Below are 24,490 nucleotides of genomic sequence, written 5' to 3' on the forward strand. Positions count from 1 at the left end.
AAAAAAACATCTTAATTTAATGATAGATATTTTTACTGAAAACAAGACAAAAATACTAAGAAAATGTTTTCTTGAAAATAATTTTTTTCAGTGCACTAGCCTGATTTCCATTAAAGATTTGCGCAAAAATTATTTTGTACACTGCAAAAAATTATTTTCAAGAAAAAAAATTCTTAGTGTGTTTGTCTTGTTTTCAGTAAAAATATCTAAAAATTCATAAATTAAGATGCTTCTTGATGAGCAAAACGACCCAAGAAAATAAGTCTAGTTTTTAAACCAAAAATATCAAATTTAAGTGATTTTGTGCATGAAACAAGCAAAAAAGCAATTTTTTCTTTAATTATTCTTGAATTTAGTGTTTAAGAAAAATATTCAAGATTTTTTTGCTAGCCCAATTTTTTTTTTGTTTTTTTTTTTTGCTTGTTTTATGCAAAATCACTTAAATTTGATATTTTTGGTCTAAAAACTAGACTTATTTTCTTAGGTCGTTTTGCTCATCAAGAAGCATCTTAATTTATGAATTTTTAGATATTTTTACTGAAAACAAGACAAAAATAAAAGATGTTTTGCAGTGTAAAAGTCAATAAAACAAATACAGAAAATAAGTATTTGACACATCAGCATTTTTATCAGTAAGGGGATTTCTAAGTGGGCTTTTGACACAAAATCTCCACTAGATGTAGCCATCAAGCCAAATGTTGAATTCATACAAAGAAATCAGAACATTTAAGTATACAAGTTGAGTCATAATAAATAAAGTGAAATGACACGGGGAATTAGTATTGAACACACTTTATTTAATACTTTGTAGAAAAGCCTTTGTTGGTGATTACAGCTCAACTCAACTTGTATACCCAAATGTTCCGATTTCTTTAATATTATTTAATATTTGGCTTGATGACTACATCTGGTGGAAATTGTGTGTCAATAGCCCACTTAGAAATCCCCTTACTGATAAAAATGCTGATGTGTCAAATACTTATTTTCCCCGCTATACTGCGAAATTTATTAACCGATGTTATGTGACTTGAAAGTCAACACTTGAACCAATCTGGCGGTATTTTGATGTCATGCTCTTGTCGATTCTTGCGACGCCGCATAAAGTAGAACACACCTCTTCTGTCTTGTCCTCCAACCAAACATATGCCATATTTAAAAAAAGATCATGTGTATGTAACCTGTAAATGTGATAAAAACTGTTTCCATTACAGTTTTACGATTTATATTCCTTTTTTGAATTGCCTGAAAACCCATCTCACCTATGCGTAAAAACTTTTATATGAGAGTTTTTGTGAAATTGAGGCATTTTCATTGGCCGCATGTTCAATTCACTATTTGAACACTTGAACACTTTGAAGGGTGATGGAAACGATTCTACTGACAACTAATAAATGTTTTCCATTGTTTGGACAAACAAAGTCCCACCCTAATATATTCATGAAAAAACAACCATTGTTCTAAAAACTGCTTAATAAAGCAATTTCATATGGATCATTCAGGTTGAGCAATTATGAGCATGTATACTGTACCCGCGGCTCTTTAAATCGCTTTACGGTCTTATCATTTTTTCCCTTCCCAAACATCTCAGCTCGTCAGGGGGCCGTGTCTCTCGGTACACACAGAGTCTGTGATTATGGCTGTATAACTTCATCTCGGTAAGTAGACGTGATGCTGACAACCTCTTGACTGTGTCGAGCGTCTCTCAGACGCATTACAGCAGGTAGTCGACTTAATCACATGAACTGATGGATTCTGGGAATTCTGGTGCCCTTGTAGCTCCCAGACATTTTAATATTGATCTGTGCAATAGAATTTAATCCATTTGTGCTCTTACAATCATCTTGGGGATGTGAGAAATTAAACCTTAAAACTGTTTATCAGTTTTTCGTGTGGATGAAAGATGGCACGTAGGGACGGCAGAATGCAAACACGGCTCTCGATCTATAATTCCTCTGAGGAGACTCATACAGCGCGATTCTCATTAGAAGAACTGCTTGCTTTTTAAAACGTTGAAGGACACCGAGCACGTCATGTTGCACAGCCATGAATCTTAACTTTAATAATAAAGACATTTCTTAGTGGACACAAAGACTCTAGTGGCCTCACGTATCCTGAAAGTTATACCGCGCACACTTGTATGAACATTAATCTGAGAGATGATATGCTTGAATGGATCTAACAGGATCATCTTTTGTATCGACTTAACTAATTATCTTTAAACTGGACGTAAAAGCTCAGCTGGATATCTACACCCAATTTCCCACCTGCAGTCCTGAATATTCGTACAGTATATCTAAATGATATATGATGTTTATAAATGCAAACTTGCTGTAGGTGATGAGCAATTAGTGTAAACAATCTTAAAATAATAACAGCAATCCTCCATATTTAAAGTGGAAATATGAGTTGACTCATAGCTGGAAGTTGACTCGTGGGGTTAACATTTGCTGCTTCAGCATCCAGACTTCTGCTAAAACGCCAGAATGGCACATCTTTACATCCTTTGTGTCAGCAAAATATTGTTGTATTATTTTTTCAAAGCTATCTGTGAAAGATACTGCTATTAATATTACAAATACTGAAGGTGAATATGAATACATTTACAGTATTTACAGTGAAAATCCAACATTAAGAAGCATGCAAAAAAATCTGAAGCAGAGATTACTGTATGTTTGTTAATATTAATACAAATGTGCTGTGATTGGTTAAGCCTCTTGATTTGCTCTGATTGGCTGGACTGTCTCAGATCATTCATGTGCAGTGATTGGTTAAGGCCATAGACTGTAAAAAAGCTGAAAAGTGTGTTTTTATAGACTTGAATTCTATAAAAAATGTATTCAAAATCTGTCAGAAATGGCCCCTGACATCTTGCTTCAATTATGGCATTTGGAGCCAAAGTCTGCGCATTTGTAATCGTGAAGTATCAAGACCCCGCCCATTTTCCCATTTGACTCGATCACAAACACACAAATCTTGACTTCAATCTTATTTCTTATCACACAAATCCAATTTTAGGTGTTCAATTTTATAATCATTAAAATAACAGAACAATTTTCGGAAAAATTATTTTTAAGTTTGACTTGCATCCTATTCGGGTTTTTTCCTATACTATGGTTGATTGAGTCTCTTCGCTGTGATTGGTTAGTCTGTCTCTAATCATTCAGGTTCAGTGATTGGTCAAACCTCTTTCTGTTCACTATTGATTCTCTGCGTTGTGATTGGTTGGTCTGTCTTGAATCATTCAGATGCAGTGATTGGTCAAGCCTCTTTCTGTTCACTATTAATTCTCTGCGCTACGATTGGTTGATCTGTTTCGTATCATTCAGATGCAGTGATTGGTCAAATCTCTTTCTGTTCACTATTGATTCTCTGCGCTGTGATTGGTTGGTCTGTCTCGAATCATTCAGATGCAGTGATTGATCAAGCCTCTTTCTGTATACTATTGATTCTCTGCGCTACGATTGGTTGGTCTGTCTGGAATCATTCAGGTGCAGTGATTGGTTGAGCCTCATTCTGTGTACTATGGTTGAACGTGTCTATACGCTGTGATTGGTTGGTCTGTCTTGAATCATTCAGATGCAGTGATTGGTCAGGCCTCTTTCTGTTCACTATTAATTCTCTGCGCTACGATTGGTTGATCTGTTTCGTATCATTCAGATGCAGTGATTGGTCAAATCTCTTTCTGTTCACTATTGATTCTCTGCGCTGTGATTGGTTGGTCTGTCTCGAATCATTCAGATGCAGTGATTGATCAAGCCTCTTTCTGTATACTATTGATTCTCTGCGCTACGATTGGTTGGTCTGTCTGGAATCATTCAGGTGCAGTGATTGGTTGAGCCTCATTCTGTGTACTATGGTTGAACGTGTCTATACGCTGTGATTGGTTGGTCTGTCTTGAATCATTCAGATGCAGTGATTGGTCAAGCCTCTTTCTGTTCACTATTAATTCTCTGCGCTACGATTGGTTGATCTGTTTCGTATCATTCAGATGCAGTGATTGGTCAAGCCTCTTTCTGTTCACTATTAATTATCTGCGCTATGATTGGTTGGTCTGTCTCGAATCATTCAGATGCAGTGATTGGTCAAACCTCTTTCTGTTCACTATTGATTCTCTGCGTTGTGATTGGTTGGTCTGTCTCGAATCATTCAGATGCAGTGATTGGTCAAGCCTCTTTCTGTAAACTATTGATTCTCTGCGCTTCGATTGGTTGGTCTGTCTGGAATCATTCAGGTGCAGTGATTGGTCAAGCCTCTTTTTGTTCGCTATTGATTCTCTGCGCTATGATTGGTTGGTCTGTCTCAAATCATTGATGTTCAGTGATTGGTCAAGCCTCTTCTGTTCACTATTGATTCTCTGCGCTGTGATTGGTTGGTCTGTCTCAAATCATTCAGGTGCAGTGATTGGTCAAGCCTCTTTTTGTTCGCTATTGATTCTCTGCGTTGTGATTGGTTGGTCTGTCTCGAATCATTCAGGTTCAGTGATTGGTCAAGCCTCTTTCTGTATACTATTGATTCTCTGCGCTACGATTGGTTGGTCTGTCTGGAATCATTCAGGTGCAGTGATTGGTCAAACCTCTTTCTGTGCACTATTAATTATCTGCGCTATGATTGGTTGGTCTGTCTCGAATCATTCAGATGCAGTGATTGGTCAAACCTCTTTCTGTTCACTATTGATTCTCTGCGTTGTGATTGGTTGGTCTGTCTCGAATCATTCAGATGCAGTGATTGGTCAAGCCTCTTTCTGTATACTATTGATTCTCTGCGCTTCGATTGGTTGGTCTGTCTGGAATCATTCAGGTGCAGTGATTGGTCAAGCCTCTTTCTGTTCACTATTAATTATCTGCGCTATGATTGGTTGGTCTGTCTCGAATCATTCAGATGCAGTGATTGGTCAAACCTCTTTCTGTTCACTATTGATTCTCTGCGTTGTGATTGGTTGGTCTGTCTCGAATCATTCAGATGCAGTGATTGGTCAAGCCTCTTTCTGTATACTATTGATTCTCTGCGCTTCGATTGGTTGGTCTGTCTGGAATCATTCAGGTGCAGTGATTGGTCAAGCTTCTTTTTGTTCGCTATTGATTCTCTGCGCTATGATTGGTTGGTCTGTCTCAAATCATTGATGTTCAGTGATTGGTCAAGCCTCTTCTGTTCACTATTGATTCTCTGCGCTGTGATTGGTTGGTCTGTCTCAAATCATTCAGGTGCAGTGATTGGTCAAGCCTCTTTTTGTTCGCTATTGATTCTCTGCGTTGTGATTGGTTGGTCTGTCTCGAATCATTCAGGTTCAGTGATTGGTCAAGCCTCTTTCTGTATACTATTGATTCTCTGCGCTACGATTGGTTGGTCTGTCTGGAATCATTCAGGTGCAGTGATTGGTCAAACCTCTTTCTGTGCACTATGGTTGAACGAGTCTCTACGCTGTGATTGGTTGGTCTGTCTTGAATCATTTGAGTGCATTGATTGGTTGAGCCTCATTCTGTTCACTATTGATTCTCTGTGCTGTGATTGGTTGGTCTGTTTTGAAGCATTTGGGCAGTGATTGTTTAAGCCTCATTCTGTGCACTGCGGTTGTTTGATTCTCTGCGCAGTGATTGGTTGGTCTGTCTTGAATCCTTCACTGCACTAAGCTGGCGTAAATGATTAAGCAACTGGTTTAATTCCTAGTTAACAGACACTGAGAAACGGATAAATGAATGAATGAATGTCTCACCTGTGCAGGAGTAATCATCAATGCGGATAAATCCAGTGTGACAGATGCACATGAAGGATCCGGCTGTGTTCATACACTGTGTGTTTTCATGACAGTAGTGTCTGCCCTCAGCACACTCATCGATATCTGTGAAAACATCAGAAAATAAATCACTCATCCACTTAGAAAAACATCTGGTGCATACTTCAGATTATATGAGGAGAACGATAATGACATAAAACTCAAGATCATTTCTGGATTCAAGAGTCAAGATTCATTCTGTGACTCTGTAATCTAAGAGAAAGATCTCATCAGACCAGTAAACACACGGCAGAGCCAAGTCCCGGCCATTTGACACGACTCCTTAAATTTATCACACTGCGATCAAATAAAAGGTATTAAATCAAATCTCATAGACTTACAGATCTAATAAAAAGCCTTATGAATTTTCCTCAGCACCGTACTGTTGTATTTCTGATCAATTCAAAGTGGCTTTATGGCTCAGGGCTTCAATTGAAACTTTAACCCAATTTACTTCGAACTCTTGTCCTTCAGCATAACCTCTGTCATTTCTCTTCTTTCCAGTAATTCACTTAACTTTCACTTCATCTACAGCTTGTGTGATTAAACCTCTCTATTCTGAAAGAGAATTACCAGATCATCCTTCAGAAACGCACACAAAACACAAGGCACACGCTTTCAGCTTGGAGAAAATCCAATGACCTTGATTCAGTCAAGAGTAAATCGCTGCGTCTTACACTTTGAATAAACGCCCGTCCTCCTGTCGTGTGTGTCATGATACCGCGGTACACACACCCTGCTTTACCACATATAAGAGTCAAAGAGACGAGTACTCAACTCTGTTTTCCTGTTAGTTTTTTCTGTGTTTAAATCAATCATAGTGAAGCACTCATAAATCAGAGTTTGACACAAACACAGTAAATGTGCACGAGAATCCTGACGCCTGTAAACAAACAAAAAAAAAAACAGTAACAATTACAGCACAGGCCAAATAAAAAAGTCTTGAAAGCATATTGTCTGACCACTACTTCATATGCATTTTATTTCCATATATAAACACTTTAGATGTCCGCACCTTTAAAAGTAAATTACGAATAAAATTATTTTTTTTACGAATGGATCAAAATGAGTGAGTGTTGCAGATGCACAGTTCATGTATGCATTGCGTGAAACCGGATATAGCAGCTATGTGTCTGAAACTGCCGAATGTTGCATCTATTTACATTTATATCTATGGTCGGGGACTAGTTTGCATATTCAATGAACCGCATATACCAAAGGAGGCATGAGTGTAGTTACACAAGCTGTTTTAAAGCACAAAGAAATGACTGTTATAGGAAAAACTTTATGCTATTATGATGCTAAAAGTTTTACCTGATAAAATGATGGACTACAGGGGGACTGTAATAAAACTAAGCAAACTATAATAATGCATTTACATACTTTATGAAGCTTACATTAAAAATATATTAAAATAATCATTCTTTGTAAGTTATATACTGTTAACATACTACATAACATTTAAATTTTACTTAATAGATGTTAATGTGGGAACTTTATGCAGTACTATCACAGACCTCTTGAAGACCGCTCATATTTCTGTTTTACTTTTTACTCAAGTATTTACTACAGTAAATGGAGTTCAGATGTGAAACCCTCTGCGTCTGACATGTTTTCATGTAAATAAGAATTTTTTATATTACTCTTATATTAAGCTTTAGTAATTTCACTTTAATGGAAATGAAAAGATTATTAGTCTGTAATTGAAATGCCTTATTTTCAGAAATGTCACTTTAGTCTTTTCATTGGTATTAACAAATTTGTCTGACTTTCACAGCATGCTAGCATTTTTGCAAAAATATTCCACTTCTAAAAAATCACATCTTTGGACAAGACATAGTAAACTGTTTATCTGATTAGTCATTTTGAGGACTTTGCTGAAAAATCTTTATTGCATTTAACGATTCTGCCAACAAACTGGGATTAAGCAGATTTGAAGCTAAAGTATTTGATGAAGGTATAATACAGAGCATTTGGTTAATATCATTATCTAAGTTTTGATTTAAACCTTCATAACTTACAAAATACAGCTAAGTAGCACCATGAAAAAATAATAACATGATAACATTAAAAAAAAACATGTTTTGACAAAAATGTTAAAAATCGGATTTATCTTGTTTTGCAACGAAACTCTTCAAATGCAAATTGTTTAGCAAAAAGCTGAAATAATTGCATTTTTGTGACGGAATTTTGTTAGAGATCAGATTCAGAACGATTATCAAAACATAAACAGAGTTTAAAATTAGTAAATAGTTTTTTCATAAATTGGGTAAGTGGATAATCGTGGTATTACAGATTAACATAAAAATTCATCAGGAACACGTTTTTTTTTCATGCAAATGTTTTCTCTTAACTCATTAACTCAAAATTATTTTCTATAAATATATAAACATACAAATTATATCAAATTAAAGAACACACCCTCTGCTTTCAAACAAACAATAAACAAACAAACAAACAAACAAACAAACAAAATGGGGAAAAAATCTTTCATTATATATTTACTTTTTCTACTTAATTTAACCACTGAAATATGGATATTTCTCTTCAAAAATACAACATTTTGAGCAAAAAGCTTAAAAAAATTGCGTTTTTGTAAAGGAATTTATGTTAGAGATCAGACTCAGAATGACTATCAAACATAAAGGCACCCTACTGAAAAATCCAGCTAAAATGAGCATAAGCTGGTAGCTGGTTTTAGCTGGTTTAAGGTGGTTTATGCTGGTCCTCCCAGCCTGATAAAGCTGGTCATGCTGGTGGGCCAGCTGGTATTCCAGCATGACCAGCTAAGTCCAGCTAGACCAGCTTAAAATGTGACCAAAACACACCTAGACCAGCTTGCTACACCAGCAAAACCAGCTTCCTACACCAGCAAAACCAGCTAAAACTAAGCTGGGGACCAGCTAAAACCAGCTCACCAGCTTATGCTGGTCTTAGCTGGATTTTTCAGTAGGGCAGTTAAAATAAATCATTAAATCTTTTTAACTTCCGTTTTTGATACATTCGGTTTGGCTGGTGGTTAAAAGCGGTATTACACTTTCACTTTGAAATTCGTCCAGAAAGGCATATTTATTAGTTAAATATGAACTCATAAATGACGAGATAACTCGTCAATGGCGGTGAATGAGTTAATTGATGAGAAAACTCGTCAATGGCGGGGAAAGAGTTAACAAATTTGACGTTCGTTGCATGCAAGCTTTTTTGGAAAAAATTCAACTTCAAAAACACTTCTTTGGACAAGACAAAGTAAACTGTTTATCTTCTGTGCATTTTTGAAGACTGTTGAAAAATGTTTGTGGCGTTTAACAATTCTGCCCACAAAGTGGTATTTCTGAATGACCTAAGGCCAGGATAAAGTGGATTTGAAGCAAAGGTATTTGATAAACGTATATATGATAATACGTGCTGAGAGCATTCGCAATTCGCTCCTCAACTGTGCAATTATTTGAGTTGTATTTTATGATTTGTATGCAGTGTTTCAGTCTACTCGAGCATGAGCTTTTATCTGTGGGTGACATTATTCTCTCTCAGTGTGGTCTGTCTGCTTGTAGGTAGATAACACACTGTGTGTTTGCCTGACAGGCCGAATGCTAGAAGATACAGAGTGGTCTCCCACAGATCTGCGCTTGTGGCTCATATTCCTAACATTTAATCACATTTATGAACAGCTGAAGTCTAATAACAGCTACCTCACACTACAGATGTGCTAAAGGATATGATTTAAAACCAACTCGTCAACGAATTGAGTAACTTAGACTCATTACACATGACATCTTCAAGACTAGACTAATTATCTTTATATACTGAAGTGCTTCTTTTATTGTGTTGATGGTGGATCAAAACTATACATGAGAGTTTAAAACAGATGACCACATTTAACCGTGAACGAGTTGATTTAAGACAATCTTTACAATCAAGTCAACTAAAATGTAGATACCTGAATAACAGCTAGTTTAATGGCACAGACATCTTTATTGCCTTTTATATTAGCCATTAAGTATTAAGGTTTATTGGAGCGTAACACAGAAGTGCATTTTGAGTACGTTCAATGGACCTGCAATGTGCTGCAATTTTCACCTGCGTCCTCGCATAAAGGACGTATTTATCTTTAAGAAGGTCGTGATGCTAAAAAAACAAGTTTGAGGTTTTAGCAAGGTTAACTTCCCCAAGACTTTTAAATAGAAAATGCGCATTGATTTCTCACGTCAACCGAGGGTTCGATAAACACCCAGAGCCTTGTCGCAAAGACATTTCTTAAGCGCAGACTCCACTTAGTAAATAACCCATCACGTGAGCTCATACTAATGAATGTTCGTCCTTAACAGAGAAAGAGTTTAACATCGACGAGCAGACCTCGGTCATTAAAGATCCACTCGACTCTAATGCAGGAGGAAAAATCCCACAAAGAGAAGAATCCTTGAAAATGTCTTAAATAATTAATGAGCTTTGGCACAATGACTACAAAGCTGCAATAACATGAAAAAGGGACGGCGGCATCAAGTCCTCCGAACGTGCCGCTATTGTCTCATTACCTTGCGTTTACAGCCAATAAATCACGACGCTATCTGAAACGCTTTGTCATTCGGCTCTGGAAGCGCATAATAAAGCTAGTGAACTTTTCTGCGGTACAGCGAGAGAGAATGGACTGTGGCAGGCCGAATTAATCCTAATGAATTGTTTCGTCTCCTATAAACCGCTCTCTAAACGAAAAGCAGAACGATGCGATTCATAAAGCGAGTGCGTCCCGTGAGAGCTCTGAAACAAACTGACAAAAATCTCAGCCCTCAAACAACATCAGATTGTAATCGATTGTCATTTACAGCTCATTCAGAGGAGATGACTAAAGTCACAAGAGGTTCAGACGTGGATGAAAGACAGAGAAACTTTTATAAGAAAGTTAAATGCATACTACAAATAGAAAGAGAGTAAAAGGGCAATAAAAAAATTTCATTTCCATAATGACCAGTGTAATCATAATGGTTATAGTTCTACCAGAAAGACTCGAAGATAGGTTAAGACTTGATTGCACCTTGTGAAATGAATGACGTAACATTCGAGTTTCCTGGTAGAACTTGCGCTACGCTACGCTAAAGCTAACACTTACGGGTTTAAGGGGCGGTTAACAAAAAAAACGAGACTGCACCGTTTCCCCCCCGTCCTTTCGTATGCATTTTTCGACACGGTCTTCTGAATAGTTGAAGTAGAAAAAGAGCATGGTGCACAAGACGCGTAATCACATCCCTGCACGTGTGCCAATGAAAGCGTCTATATGTGTGCGCTTGCTGCGCAGCTACACTTAAAATAACGTATTTGTGGGCGCAAAAGATGCAAAATGTAAATCGCCCCTAAGACATGCTTTTTTAGGCCTTAAATAATGACACACATATCAGTAAATTTACAAGCACAAACCTGAGTAAATTGTGTTGCGTGATTCATTTAAATAATCTCCTCATAAATTTTGAAAGGGAAACTCTTATAAATGCATATGCAATAAGGTCAGTCGCACAAATATCTGTGTCCATGTACATCACCTAACTCAAACTACCAAAAGTAGCACAAATGAGCGTAGGGTTTAAGGGGAAGTTCACATTTCGCGTCTAAAATTTTTCTCTGATTTTTCACTGTTCTTTCCTATTCTTTCAATGCGGGATTCTGAAAAGTTAACGTGTTTTCAACTGGCTGCAGTGCCGCCGCACCTAGAAAAAAAGACCATGTCGCACCGGGTGGGCAGCACAAATGTGTTGCGAGACATGATCGTGTCACTTTCTATTTGAGCACGTTTGCGGCTACAATTAAAATAACGTTTTTGAGCAGAAAAGATGCGAAACGTGAATCGCCCCTAATGGTGCATACACACCAAACACAAGTTCAATGATTTGCACGAGTAGATTACATGCAAAGTCAATGCAAAGATGCAATCAGACGCGCGGGGCAATACGAATGACGTGAATTAGGCAGCGCGATTGCCAAGAAAACACGCGCTATTCACCTCAAACGCGCCTTTGCGCAAGTTGAAAATATTCAACTCAAGCAAAAAATTCACATGACACAAAATTAAATCCTGCGAATAATCCAGAGCGAGCAACGCTGATGCTACGCGTTTGGTGTGTACATAGCATAAGATAATGGCGCAAATATCAGTAAATTTGACAAGAGCAAACCATTTAAATAATCTCCTCCCATACATTTTGTTTCTGAAAGGAAAACTCTTATAAATGCATATGCAATAATGAGTCCATGCCTTTTCAATGATAATTTTTCACAGTGTGTCTTTAGTAAATCCTGACAGTAGTTTTTTAACGGCAAAAGAAGGCCCTTAATTTTTGATCTACTTCACCCAACTCAAACTACCAAAAGTAGCGCAAATGAGCACAGGGTTTATGGGGGAAGTTCACATATCGCATCTAAAACTGTGCAGAAAACGCAACTATGACAATGTTTCCTTGTTCTTTTTCTATTCTTTCGACACGGCATTCTGAAAAGAACGTATTTTCAACTGGCTGCAGTGCTGCCGCATCTAGAAACCTAGTGTCACTCTCTATTTGAGCACGCTTGCCAATACAATTAAAATAGCGTATTTTAGCTCAAAAAAATTGAATCGCCCCTAATGGTGCATACACACCAAACGCAAGTTCAACGATTTGCACGAGTAGATTAAATACAAAGTCAATGCAAAGATGCAATCAGATGCGTCCTCGCATGGGGCGATGCGAATAATGCAAATTGGGCAGCGCGATTGCCAAGAAAGCATGCGCTATTCACTGCAAACGTGCCTTTGCGCAAGTTGAAAATATTTAACTCAAGCGAAAAATTCACATGACACAAAATTAAATCCTTGCGAATAATCCAGAGCGAGCAACATGATGCTACGCATTTGGTGTGTACGTAATGTAAGTCATGCTTTTTAGGCATTAAATAATGGCGCAAATATAAATAAATTTGACAAGAGCAAACCATTTAAATAATCTCCTCCCATACATTTTGTGTCTGAAAGAAAAACTTATATGCATGAGCAATAATGCATATGCAATAATGCAAAAATATTTGAATCCATGCCTTTTCAACGCTAATTTTGTGTGTCTTTAGTATATCCTGACAGGAGTATTTTAATGGCAAAAGAAGCGCTTGGCATGTCAGCCGCAAGCTGTTAGTAATCTGGCCCTTGATTTTTTTTATCTACATGACTCTCGTCTCATTATTTTTTTAGACTAGTTACTGGTTGGAAGCATAAAATATCAACGGGTTTGCAGACATTAAACAATTAAAAATAAAAGCATTTCACAATGACATAGAAGAACCAGACTGATAGAAAATTTCTGTTTCACAAAGGAAAAAAGAAAGGTTTCTTTTAATAACCTTTGACTGAATGGTTCTTTGAGGAACCAATAATGGTTGTTCTGTGGTATCGAGAACCTTTTAGGCACCTTTATTTTTAGGAGTGTATTCTTCACAGTAATTACACTTCAAATTCAACAAAACTTTTACTGTCACAGCAAATTACCCCGATCACCTCCCAACATTTCCCCATTTAGACCTCCGGCAAATGACATTCATCACCGGATTTACTTAGCATTCAGTCCTTCACTACATGTATACGGCTCATTTACATCATTGAACAGAGTCTTACCCTGGTAATTTACAGTCATTTCAATCTCTACAGCCTCAAGGTCATCAAGCTTTTTAACTCTTTCGCCGTCAATCAAAAGAAAACGCTTCCCTGCCAATGACGACATTTTCCGTCTTTCCGCAATACTGCTATTATCCACCCTTCCACAACTTTTTAAACCCGGAAGTATTGCCCTATGGCAAGCGGCTGCATGTCCGTGTCTGTTTTAAAGATCGCTCTGAATGGGATCTCTATGAAAAGTCTGTCACAAAAATCAAATTATCTCTGCTTTTTGCTCAAAATGTGGTGTTTTTGCAGAAACCTACCCATATTCAAAAGCTGATTACAAAAGAACTACTGAAGGTAGGATGAAACGTTTTTTTTGTTGTTTTTTTTAAAGCAGAGGGTCAGTTCTTTCATTTGGTCTATTGTATGTTTGTATATTTAAAGAAGAACATTTTCTGGAAGGCATTAAACTTTTGTGAAAAACATGAAAAACGCTGGCGCTGGCTGGCAACTTTTTAAAAAAAAAGCTGTCGGAGAAAGAGTTAAGAGATTACCAAAAATTAAACTGACTGATAGCATCCTTTAACTAACAGATCTACTATAAGTCAAACTGTTATTCAGAGCTGGATTTATGATGTTCTTCTGTTTTGAGTCATGAACGCCTTCATTTCGCTTTGACTCTGAAGGTGTGAATTGAATGCAATGTTGCAGTTATATAATGCAGGAGCTCCAGCGAAGTCTACAATAATCCGGACACACTTCACTTCATCATCCGTCTCTTCTGCTGTTTGATTGAAACTCATGCAAACCAGCGTGAACATGCAGGAAAACACGCTTTCCACTCGGGTTGGGCGTGTGTGAAAGAGAAACCTGCTGGTTTGAGTATTCCCACGAGTCCATGGCACTCCACCTCTCGTATGAAATATTGAAACAGGACTGATCTCATCAGCAGAGACAGAGCTCTATTTTTAACTTGCCAATGCTCATGATGCCTTTAAAGAACTATGTAGCGTGTCGAGAGAGATATTCCACGCTTCTCTGCCTGCATAATGAAGAGAGGAAACGTCTTTCCAATCTCTTGATGTTCAGGGTTGCGAGACAATAACGAAGGTTAGGCGGGGACCTGACATGTCTGCCGCAAGGTTTCCACGGTGTTTAGTGATTTTCTATCATGTTTGATGAGAAACATGGCAGTAAAGGTGACAAGTTTTGCTGAACGTGTTGCTGTATGCTAGCAAGGTCATGGGTTCACATACACGTCTGTTCCTTTGATGGAAAGCTCCAAAAAAAAAGCATGTAAAGAATACATATTATAAAATAATGTAATGTAACATAAAATACGCTCTATAAAATGTTGGGTTGTTAAACCAAAATGGACTCCCCAACCGTTCTAGGACTGCAAGATATTGAAGAAAACGACAATATGCTATATTTTGCTAAATAATGCAATATAAGATATTCAGTTTGTAAAATCTATTTCAATCATTATAAAAAATATTTAAAAACTAAAATTATATATCCAACATAAATGTTTCACATAAACAACTTTCTGATAAAAACATCACTTTCTTTGTCTCGCTGGTGTCCGCTATCTGCATTTACCTTAAACTTTGACTATAACTTAACTTTTTAAAGTATTCAAATCATTCAGTTATTATTTCACAACCTGTAGTTAATTTTAACCAAATGGCTGTGGTTGAAACGACAATTTTAGAGTGTAATATTTCAATTAAATTTATTTACAATTCAGCAGCTTGATTTAAAACAAAGTTGCTATATAAAGTAACTTTATATAAATACGAGAATAGGAAAAGAAAATAGATATATTACACAACAATTATGTAGTAAAAAACTGAAACAATTTTTTCCTTACATTTAAAAAAAAATTTACAAAAGCTGTCAAAAAAATCTATTTACAGGGATCTACAAAAACAACAAACGCAGTATTAAGTGTGCCACGCCAGTAGATGGCGATGTTACCTTGTAAAGAAACACTACATGCCCGCAAACATACAGAGCGATAAATACAAACAATCAAGAAAGCAAAAGCATCGAGCAGTTTTGCTTATATAGATAATAAGGTGGACTATAAGACAGACAAATTTTGTAAACTTTTTTAGAGACGCGTTTTAACTCTTTCCCCGCCAGCGTTTTTTAAAAAGTTGCCAGCCAGTGCCAGCATTTATGATTTTTACAAAAGTTTAATGCTTTCCAGAAAATATTCTACTTTAAATATATAAACAACCAATATATATTAAATGAAAGAACAGACCCTTTGCTTTAAAATTCATCCTATCTTCATTTGTTCTCTTTTTGTCACCTCTCAAATATGAGTAGGTTTCTTCAAAAAGACCAAATTTTGAGCAAAAAGCTGAGAAAAGGTGTTTTGTGAAGGACATTTGATAGAGATAAGATTCAGAACGATGATCAAAACATACATGGAGTTTGAACTGTTTGCACTAAGTTGAGTAAGAGCGCCACCTTGTGGATAATAGAGGAAATACGGATTGCCAGAAAAACTCAGCAGGGAAGCGTTTTCTCTCATTTGACGAGATAACTTGTCAAGGGCAATTCTATATATTAACTATTTCCACGCCATTGACGAGTTATCTTGTCAATTAGGAAAAAATGAAGAGTTTCGTTGCAAAACGAGATAACTCCGTTTTTTTATTTTTCAGAAATCTCGTTTTTGGGTTGTGCATTTCAATTATTATCAGTTTAACTGCAGTTGGTTTGTTTTGATTTAAACCTTTATAACTTAAAAAATACAGCTAAGTAGCACCATAAAACAAAATAATAACATGATAACATAATAAACATGTTTTGACAAAAATGTTAAAAACGGAGTTATCTCATTTTGCAACGAAACTCTTAAAATGCTTCCCTGCCAATGACGCTTTTATTTGCTAGGTGTCACCCTTACCCAGCTTATAAAACACTGAAGCATCCACTGATCCAAAAACAGTAAAAATTCTTTGTATGTTTTGTTCTCAGTTATGCCTATAAACTGAATATCACATGCAAGACATTGTCTTGTAAATGGCCCCTCATTCATTTATTATAAATTATCATAAGAATCCATCAAATTCCAAATCAAAGAGCAAAGAATCTAATGACAAGAAGCATCACATAATATACTGGATTGTCCACAAAAAGCATCATCAAAGGTGTTGCATGATATATGCCCCATTGTGAGATCATCGATACAGGGCAGTTTACTATGGTAATTTATTTAGTTGTTCACTTTTTACTCATTTATGACAATCCACTGGATTGGTGGACAAAACTCCAAGGGCAGCTGGCAACATTCTTGCCATTACGTGTCATTGATGCCCAGGCGCTCTGAAATTTCTCGCGTGCCAGGAACACATTACAAGCTCTCTCATGCGAGGAAAAGCACGCATTGCGGGTTGGTGTTGCAAGTGCGTGTTATCCTGGAATGTTAATGCAAAACTATAATGATAATAATAATAATATAATATGCAAACGATCATCATGAAGGCCCGCTATCGTCCATATGTCTGCCTATCGTCACACAACCCTACTACACAAATTTTCCCATTAGATTTCCATCGAAAATAACATTTCACTGTGATATAATAGTATCATACACCCACATCATCTGAATGCTCTTCAATGTTGCCAAAAACAGTCAATAAAACTACAGCTATTGCATACGCAACCAGAATCTACAAATGGTTTCCATGTAAACAGCTAAGAGCAGATAGTTAATGATGGAAACCTCAGCACCAGGTGTTACGTCCTAACCAGCAAGGTTAAAAAGAACAAGGTGACAAATTAAGTCTGAAAGTAGGACACTGCCGGTGAATCCGTCTCACCAGACAACATTTCTAGGTTACACATGGCTTGCGTTTTTTCATAAGTCGTATTTTCCAAAACATGTTTTTGCTGCAGGTTTTTCTCTCGCGAGCTTCCCGAACCAAATCCCACAGGTACGTTTAGGAAAACCGTCCCCTCCTTCCAACTGCGTGTTCATTGTAAGCCGGTGTGTTTGATAGCATCTTTAATTATTCATATTCTCCAGGTCTTTGATAATTACCTGACCAGCCGTGCGTGAGGCGAGGGGCGGGCAACCGTTGGGTCGCTCCTACGCATCTCCGGGGTTTATTTTTAGCCACCGAGATGAACAGGTTTCATTAGAGACCCGACTGATGTGCGGGGAGGTGACGGGGGCGCGGCGTCCCCAGAAACTCAGCCACAGTCATTAGATATTCTGCAAAAGTAGGGCAGACGGAGCTCGGCTCGGCTTTGAGAGGAAGCAGAGGATGAGGAAGGTGGAGGGGAAAGACACTGATGACTTACTCACACGGATATGAAATATCAGCCAATTAAAATGCCAAAGGAAGAAGAAATCTGACAGGGATGGATGGATCACCGTGTTGATCAAATTCTTATTCAAGCTATGCACAATGATGTCACTGAGAGAGAATCTGTTGTTTCCAGTGCTGATAAAACTTTCCTATAATAATAGGAAAATGTTATACGCGGATGCGAATGTCACGTGTGCACGTCTTGCGCTACACATCCATCTTGACAGTTCAGCTGACTCATTAAAGAATGATTGATTGACAGCTCACCTTCACAGTATGCGCTGTCCTCACGCAGGGGGCGGTACCCGTTCTTACAGCTGCAGCCGGCTCCTGCGTCTAAGTTTATGCAGTCTGAGTTCTCTGCGCAGATGTTGTTTTCAGCGCAAAAGTCGTGACCTTTAACACAGGGTAGAGGAGATTAAAGTCACTCGTTTCTGTAATATTATGTAGTATAGCGATAAATCCAACAGGTCAATTAAATAAGATTTAATTTGAATTTAAAATGGGATGTTTTGTATGTAAATACCTCTGCAGACTTTGCAGCATCGGTCTGTGAGCGTCACTTGTTCAGATTCAGGACAGGTGAGCTCTGGACAGTCTTCAGTGTTTGATACTCTGTGCATCGTGCGATCCTGGAAGCAGAACAGAATATAAACTACATGAAGCCGAGCTGAAGAACTGAGTTTACAGTCCTGAAGACGAACCGGCATCATCTCATTTGCATTTGTAGCGTTTGCTTCTACAACACAAACTTGCTGAGTATTTAAATATATATGAGATAGTAAAAGTCTCTCAAATATAAATTCTTTAAAATATTTTGTATTGAAGTCTTAGAGAATCACAAAATACTGAATTCATTAAATGATTGTATTTTATAAGTCCCAAACTTTATTTGTATGTTTTGCTGTCGAAATGTACAAAATCTCACTGTGTATGTGTGTTACCCATGAATACAAATGAGCTCATCCTGTCAATACTTAAACCAAAAACATCTCTACAGTAAACATCACTCGTACCCTGCACTCGAACAGCTGACAGGGTCTACTGGGATGATGAACCGCACGACGATCTCCCTCCACCAACATCTGCTCGGAAAACAGGCACATCGCTGCAAAGAAAGAAAAACAAATATCAACAAACACTACAACACACACACACACCTGTGGACAGAAACATACACACCTGTGTACAAACACACACCTGTGCACTGAAACACACACACCTGTGCACTGAAACATACACACCTGTGCACTCAAACACACCTGCACACGCACAGAAACACAAGACACCTTTGCACAAACTTAACCTGTGCACACACACATACCTGAGCTCAAACACACAACTATGCACAAACACACAACTGTGGATGCACACACACCTGTGCACAAACACACACACCTGTGCACAAATACACAACTGTGCACACACACATCTGCACAGAAACACACACACACCTGTGCACAAACACACATCTGTGCACAAACAAACCTGCACATGCACAGAAACACAGACACCTGTGCACAAACAAATAACTGTGCTCAAACACACACCATTCCTTAAAACACATCTGTGCTCAAACACACACACCTGTGCACAAACACACCTGCACACGCACAGAAACACAGACACCTTTGCACTACCACACACCAGTGCACAAACACACAACTCTGCGCACACACACACACACCTGTGCACAAACACATACCTGCGCTCAAACACACACCTTTCCCTAAAACACATCTGTGATCAAACACACACCTGTGCACAAACACACACACGTGTGCACAAACACACATCTGTGCACAAACACACCTGCACCTGCACAGAAACACACACACCTGTGCACAAACACATACCTGGGCTCAAACACACACATTCCCCTAAAACACATCTGTGCTCAAACACACACATGTGCACAAACACACATCTGTGCACAAACACACCTGCACATGCACAGAAACACACACACCTGTGCACAAACACATACCTGTGCTCAAACATACAACTTTCCCCAAAACACATCTGTGCTCAAACACACACCTGTGCACAAACACACCTGCACACGCACAGAAACACAGACACCTTTGCACTACCACACACCAGTGCACAAACACACAACTCTGCACACACACATCTGCACAGAAACACACACACCTGTGCAAAAACACACATCTGTGCACAGAAAGACACACCTGTGCACGCACACACCTGCACAGAAACACACAACTGTGCACAAAAACAACTGTGCAAAAACACAAACCTGTACACACACATCTGCACACAAACATACACCTGCACACAAACTCACACACAAACACACCTGTGCACAAACAAACACATACTTAAGTGTTAGGTAAATAGACGTGTGTTCAGAAACAAATGCATACTTTTATTAATGTATTAATGTTATTGTGCTGTTAGTGCACTCTGAAGTCTACATCTTGTTTAACATGAAGGTTTCTTCACTATGGAGATTTAGACTCAGACTGTAATTGTTGTTTGCTGTTCATTCTGAAGTGATAATTGCTCCCAGGACAGAAACGATCACTTCAGAATTGTGATTGTGCATTAAATGTGTAATTAAATCACAGCATATAAACTAAAGCTGTGTCTCTGTTAACTGATGGGTCAAACCTGAGTCACAGACAGAAGAAAATAACAACTCAAATGCAGATAAACACAAACTATATGAAATATACAACACAACATACACATCAATTGTTATCAAACTTTAAAGAGTTCAGATGCAAAAGCCTCTAAAGGCAACTTTCGTCAATAATAATATTAACCAAATGCTCTCGACACGTACTATACTTTCATCAAATACATTTTTACAGCGGGGAAAATACGTATTTGACACATCAGCATTTTTATCAGTAAGGGGATTTCGGTGTCATTTCACTTTTTATTTATTATGACTCAACTTGTATACTTAAATGTTCTGATATCTTTGTATGAATTCAATATTTGGCTTGATGGCTACATCTGGTGAAATTTTTCTGTCAATAGCCCACTTAGAAATCCCCTTACTGATAAAAATGCTGATGTGTCAAATACTTATTTTCCCCGCTGTAAATACTGAATAAAAAATACGAATTAACCAGAAATCATGCCGGACACACTTAACGGGTTTTGCATCTGTGCTCTTCATTTCATCCCTCAGATGTTTGTAAGTATGCATGTAGTAACTATGCCCTCTATTATATATAAAATATTTTTTAATCAATGTTGCTGTTGAGTATTAAAACAATTGTTTAACAGTAATTATAATGAATGTGTAATTAAATGATCTAAACCTTGAGTTATTGTATAAACATAATATCATTTAATTACATGTGTGGATGAATGAATGTGTCTCAGCAGGGTAGATCAATGTCCATCCGGAGCTTTACAGCACCACAAATAAAGAAACAAAACCTTTCATGGGTAGATATTTCATGAAAAGAGTCCATCACTGCCACAAAGAGACATTTCTGTCAAATGATTTTAATGAAAAAATATATTCTGAAATGAATTTTAATGTGTGTGACATTGAGCTGAATATATGTGAAAAAAACCCGAACGTGTAGTGGCTTAAAGACTCCATTAACTGTGTTCACATGTGAAAAATATAATAATCATGTCATTTGTGACCCTGCATGTGAAATCAATCTTTGACGCTTCTGATCTCATTATTAGATTATGAGACTTTAACCAGGACTTCATAGACAATCACATAATATCAATAAATGGTGTATGTATTGATCAGTGGCCAAAAATAAATGCTACTGATTACATGATAATAATATTTTAAGTTGTTCATTAACTCGACAGGTTGAGCTTCTTTGACTTTTGCTGTGAGATGAAACACTCGCTGGTGTCTACGAGTATGAATATTCATTGAGTATAACTGATGATATAACAGGGTCATCTTCACTTCTGTGATTTATGAATGAATTAATGAGCAGAGATGATAATGAGCCGAATGAAAGCCTTGGATCAGGACACAATCACCACTCATGTATTTTGTTAAAATTGTGCATCAGGGTGAAGTCATCTAACGGATGATCTGTTCACAAAAACACAAAGCTTAACAGTGACGGTATTCCTTCTCAATAAAGGTCTTTCGAGAAACATCATCTCCTCAATAAAGTAGCTACTTAAGATCAAATTTGCATAACCCTTGCGGGGCTCTGACTTATTGGCTGCTGATAAATAATTGATTTGAATATGCAAATGTACTGGTTGACACCTCTGGAGGAGACGTGTGAATGTATCTTAGCAACACAGGCGTGTGGTCAGTTGTCGAGAGAGAGTGTGTGTTTGTGTTTGTGTGTGTGTGTGTGTGTGTGTAAGGAGAAGGAAGTGCTATTGTTGGCATTGAAGAGTAGCAGAACACCCACAGAAGACGAGCTGAGTGTAAGATTTTGTGCGTGCATGTGTGCGTGTATGTGTGTTACTGTCTCTGTGTGTGTGTGTGTGTGTGTGCGCGTGCGTGCGTGCGTGTGTGTGTGTGTGTGCTTGTGTTTCTGTATGGCAGAACACTCACAGTAGAAGAGCTGAGTTCATGCGTGTGTGCGCGTGCATGTGCGTGTGTGCGCGTGCATGCGCGTGTGTGTGCGCGTGCATGCGTGTGTGTGTGCATGCATGTGTGTGTGTGTGTGTGTGTGCGTGCACGTGCATGCGTGTGTGTGTGTGTGTGTGTGTGCACGTGCGTGTATGTGTGCGTGTGCATATGTGTGTACATGTTTGTGTGTGCGTGCGTGCGTGTGTATATGTGTGTGTGTGTGTGCATGCGTGTACTCACACTGACACTCCTTGCAGCAGTTTCCTGGCACATACGCTGCAGTCGTACCTTCAGGACAGTCAAGCAATGGACATAAAATCTTCTCGCAGCGGACCGTTCCATTCTAAAACAACATATAAACATTCAGTCTGTGCTGGAAGAGATACAATAAACTACTGTAAAGATACAACACTAAAGTTATTACCGAGATTTATATATAAGACGATAAAGATCCACAGAGATGCTAATAATGTATTCAACAAATAAAATGTAACTACAACTGAATAATAAAACGGTAACACTTTCCAATAAGGATGAATTTATTAACATTAGTAAATGCATTAGCTAACAATAAGCTTTTTATCATTTATTCATCTTTGTTAATGCCAATACATTTATTCATGTTAGTTCAATGCTAAAATTAACATGAAGTAAGATTTAATAAATGCTGTAGTAGTGTTGTTTATTGTTAGTTCATGTCAGCTTATGCATGAACTAATGTTAACAAATACCTTATTGTAAAGTGTTACTATAACAACTGTAAATAAACAACTGTATTTAACTAAATATTTATGTCCGGGAATGTTAACAAAGTTAGAGAAGTCACGCCTGTAGGCGGCAATCTTTGCAACGCCTCCGAGTAGTTATTTCAGTCATGCAAGACTAAAATCCTATCTATTCGAATGTGGAAAGAAAGATATCTCTAAAATCATGTGCTAAAGTCACAATTATACACATTTCTGACCAACAATTAAACCTGACATCAAATCTACCATCATTTTTGCTTCTTTAGCTCAAATTACACTATAAAGATGGTTATTTGAGGTCTTTTTAGTGTTGGTTGTCAAGCACTACACGTGACTGTACAGAGAATCATCATCAGTCTTTATCAATTGATGATTGGTTCTTTTAACTGGAAGGCGGGACTTCCGTCACCATATTGAGCGTTAAATTGTCCACTATACATAATGGCAGTGTGACTTTAACAAATGAACCACCAGCTTACCCACAAAATAACTTCAGACTTTTTCAACAAGAAGATTATGGCTTAAAATCTATTATAATGCGATTCTTTAAAAACTCAGTATAAAAATGTCAAACCACATAACTATTGTCAACGATCCAACGAGTTTTTCTCCCTGAACCCTGTCAGACATCCCTTCAATATAAGATAATGTTTCTTTCATTAACTGACTGTTACTGGTTTCACTGGGATGTCTTTCTCATCCCAACTGCTACTGAAGATCTTCTGAATCTTTTTATGTTTGGACACACTCGGTGCACTGGGAACCAGCAAACGCCCATCACAGATGTTCAGGGACTTCTTAAGAGAGGACACAATTCTTTTGTCTGTCACTTATCGTTCGGCAAAATATTCATCTTAATAAATCTGTAATGAATGTAGAAGAGATCACACGAGAAATAGCTTTCAAATTTTAATGTCATTGCTGCGAAACGACACAAAGAATCACATCAGCACGTGTGTAACCCGTAATATTGGGTTGCGTTTGACCTTAGATACGCGGTGAAAATCTCATTATCATTTACACAACACTGTGACGCATGACTAATAAACTAATTGCAGAGCGTGTGATTAGGTGAGGATCTGTGTGTTATCTAGTGAGAGAGATGCATTACTTTGCACACCAGACGCAAATGAAGCAAATAAATCACGTTATTCGTGCATAGTTGGACACTTGAACATGTTGAGTTAATTTGCGTCATTTGCGTGTGCGATATGCGTCATTCGTGGATGAAATTTACGTCATTCGCATGTGAAATTTGCGTCATTGGTGCCTGAATTTTCCATAATTCGCGCATGAAATTTGTGTCATTCGCATGTGAAATTTGCATCATAAACGCGTGAAATTAGCGTCATAAGTGCGTGAATTCAGCAAAATTCATGGGTGAAATTTACGTCATTTACGTGTGAGATTTGCGTCATTCATGTGTAAAATTTGCGTGATTCGTGTGTGAATTTTCCGTCATTCGCATGTGAAATTAGCGTCATT

At 37.7% G+C, this 24,490-nt stretch overlaps 1 protein-coding gene across 1 annotated transcript in view; it reads right to left on the reverse strand.

Moving 5' to 3' along the window:
- nell2a (neural EGFL like 2a) overlaps nt 1-24,490 on the reverse strand; it is an 88,880-nt gene that overhangs the window by 35,725 nt on the left and 28,665 nt on the right. Inside the window, exons 9-13 of the mRNA XM_055191640.2 lie at nt 22,500-22,602; nt 18,730-18,821; nt 18,240-18,345; nt 17,981-18,109; nt 5,711-5,836 (exon numbers count right to left, since the gene is read on the reverse strand). Coding sequence (XP_055047615.2) covers nt 5,711-5,836; nt 17,981-18,109; nt 18,240-18,345; nt 18,730-18,821; nt 22,500-22,602 — 556 coding nt within the window. The remainder of the gene's footprint in view (nt 1-5,710; nt 5,837-17,980; nt 18,110-18,239; nt 18,346-18,729; nt 18,822-22,499; nt 22,603-24,490) is intronic.

The sequence above is a fragment of the Misgurnus anguillicaudatus genome, chromosome 6 (genome assembly GCF_027580225.2).
Source record: "Misgurnus anguillicaudatus chromosome 6, ASM2758022v2, whole genome shotgun sequence".
NCBI lineage: Eukaryota > Metazoa > Chordata > Actinopteri > Cypriniformes > Cobitidae > Misgurnus > Misgurnus anguillicaudatus.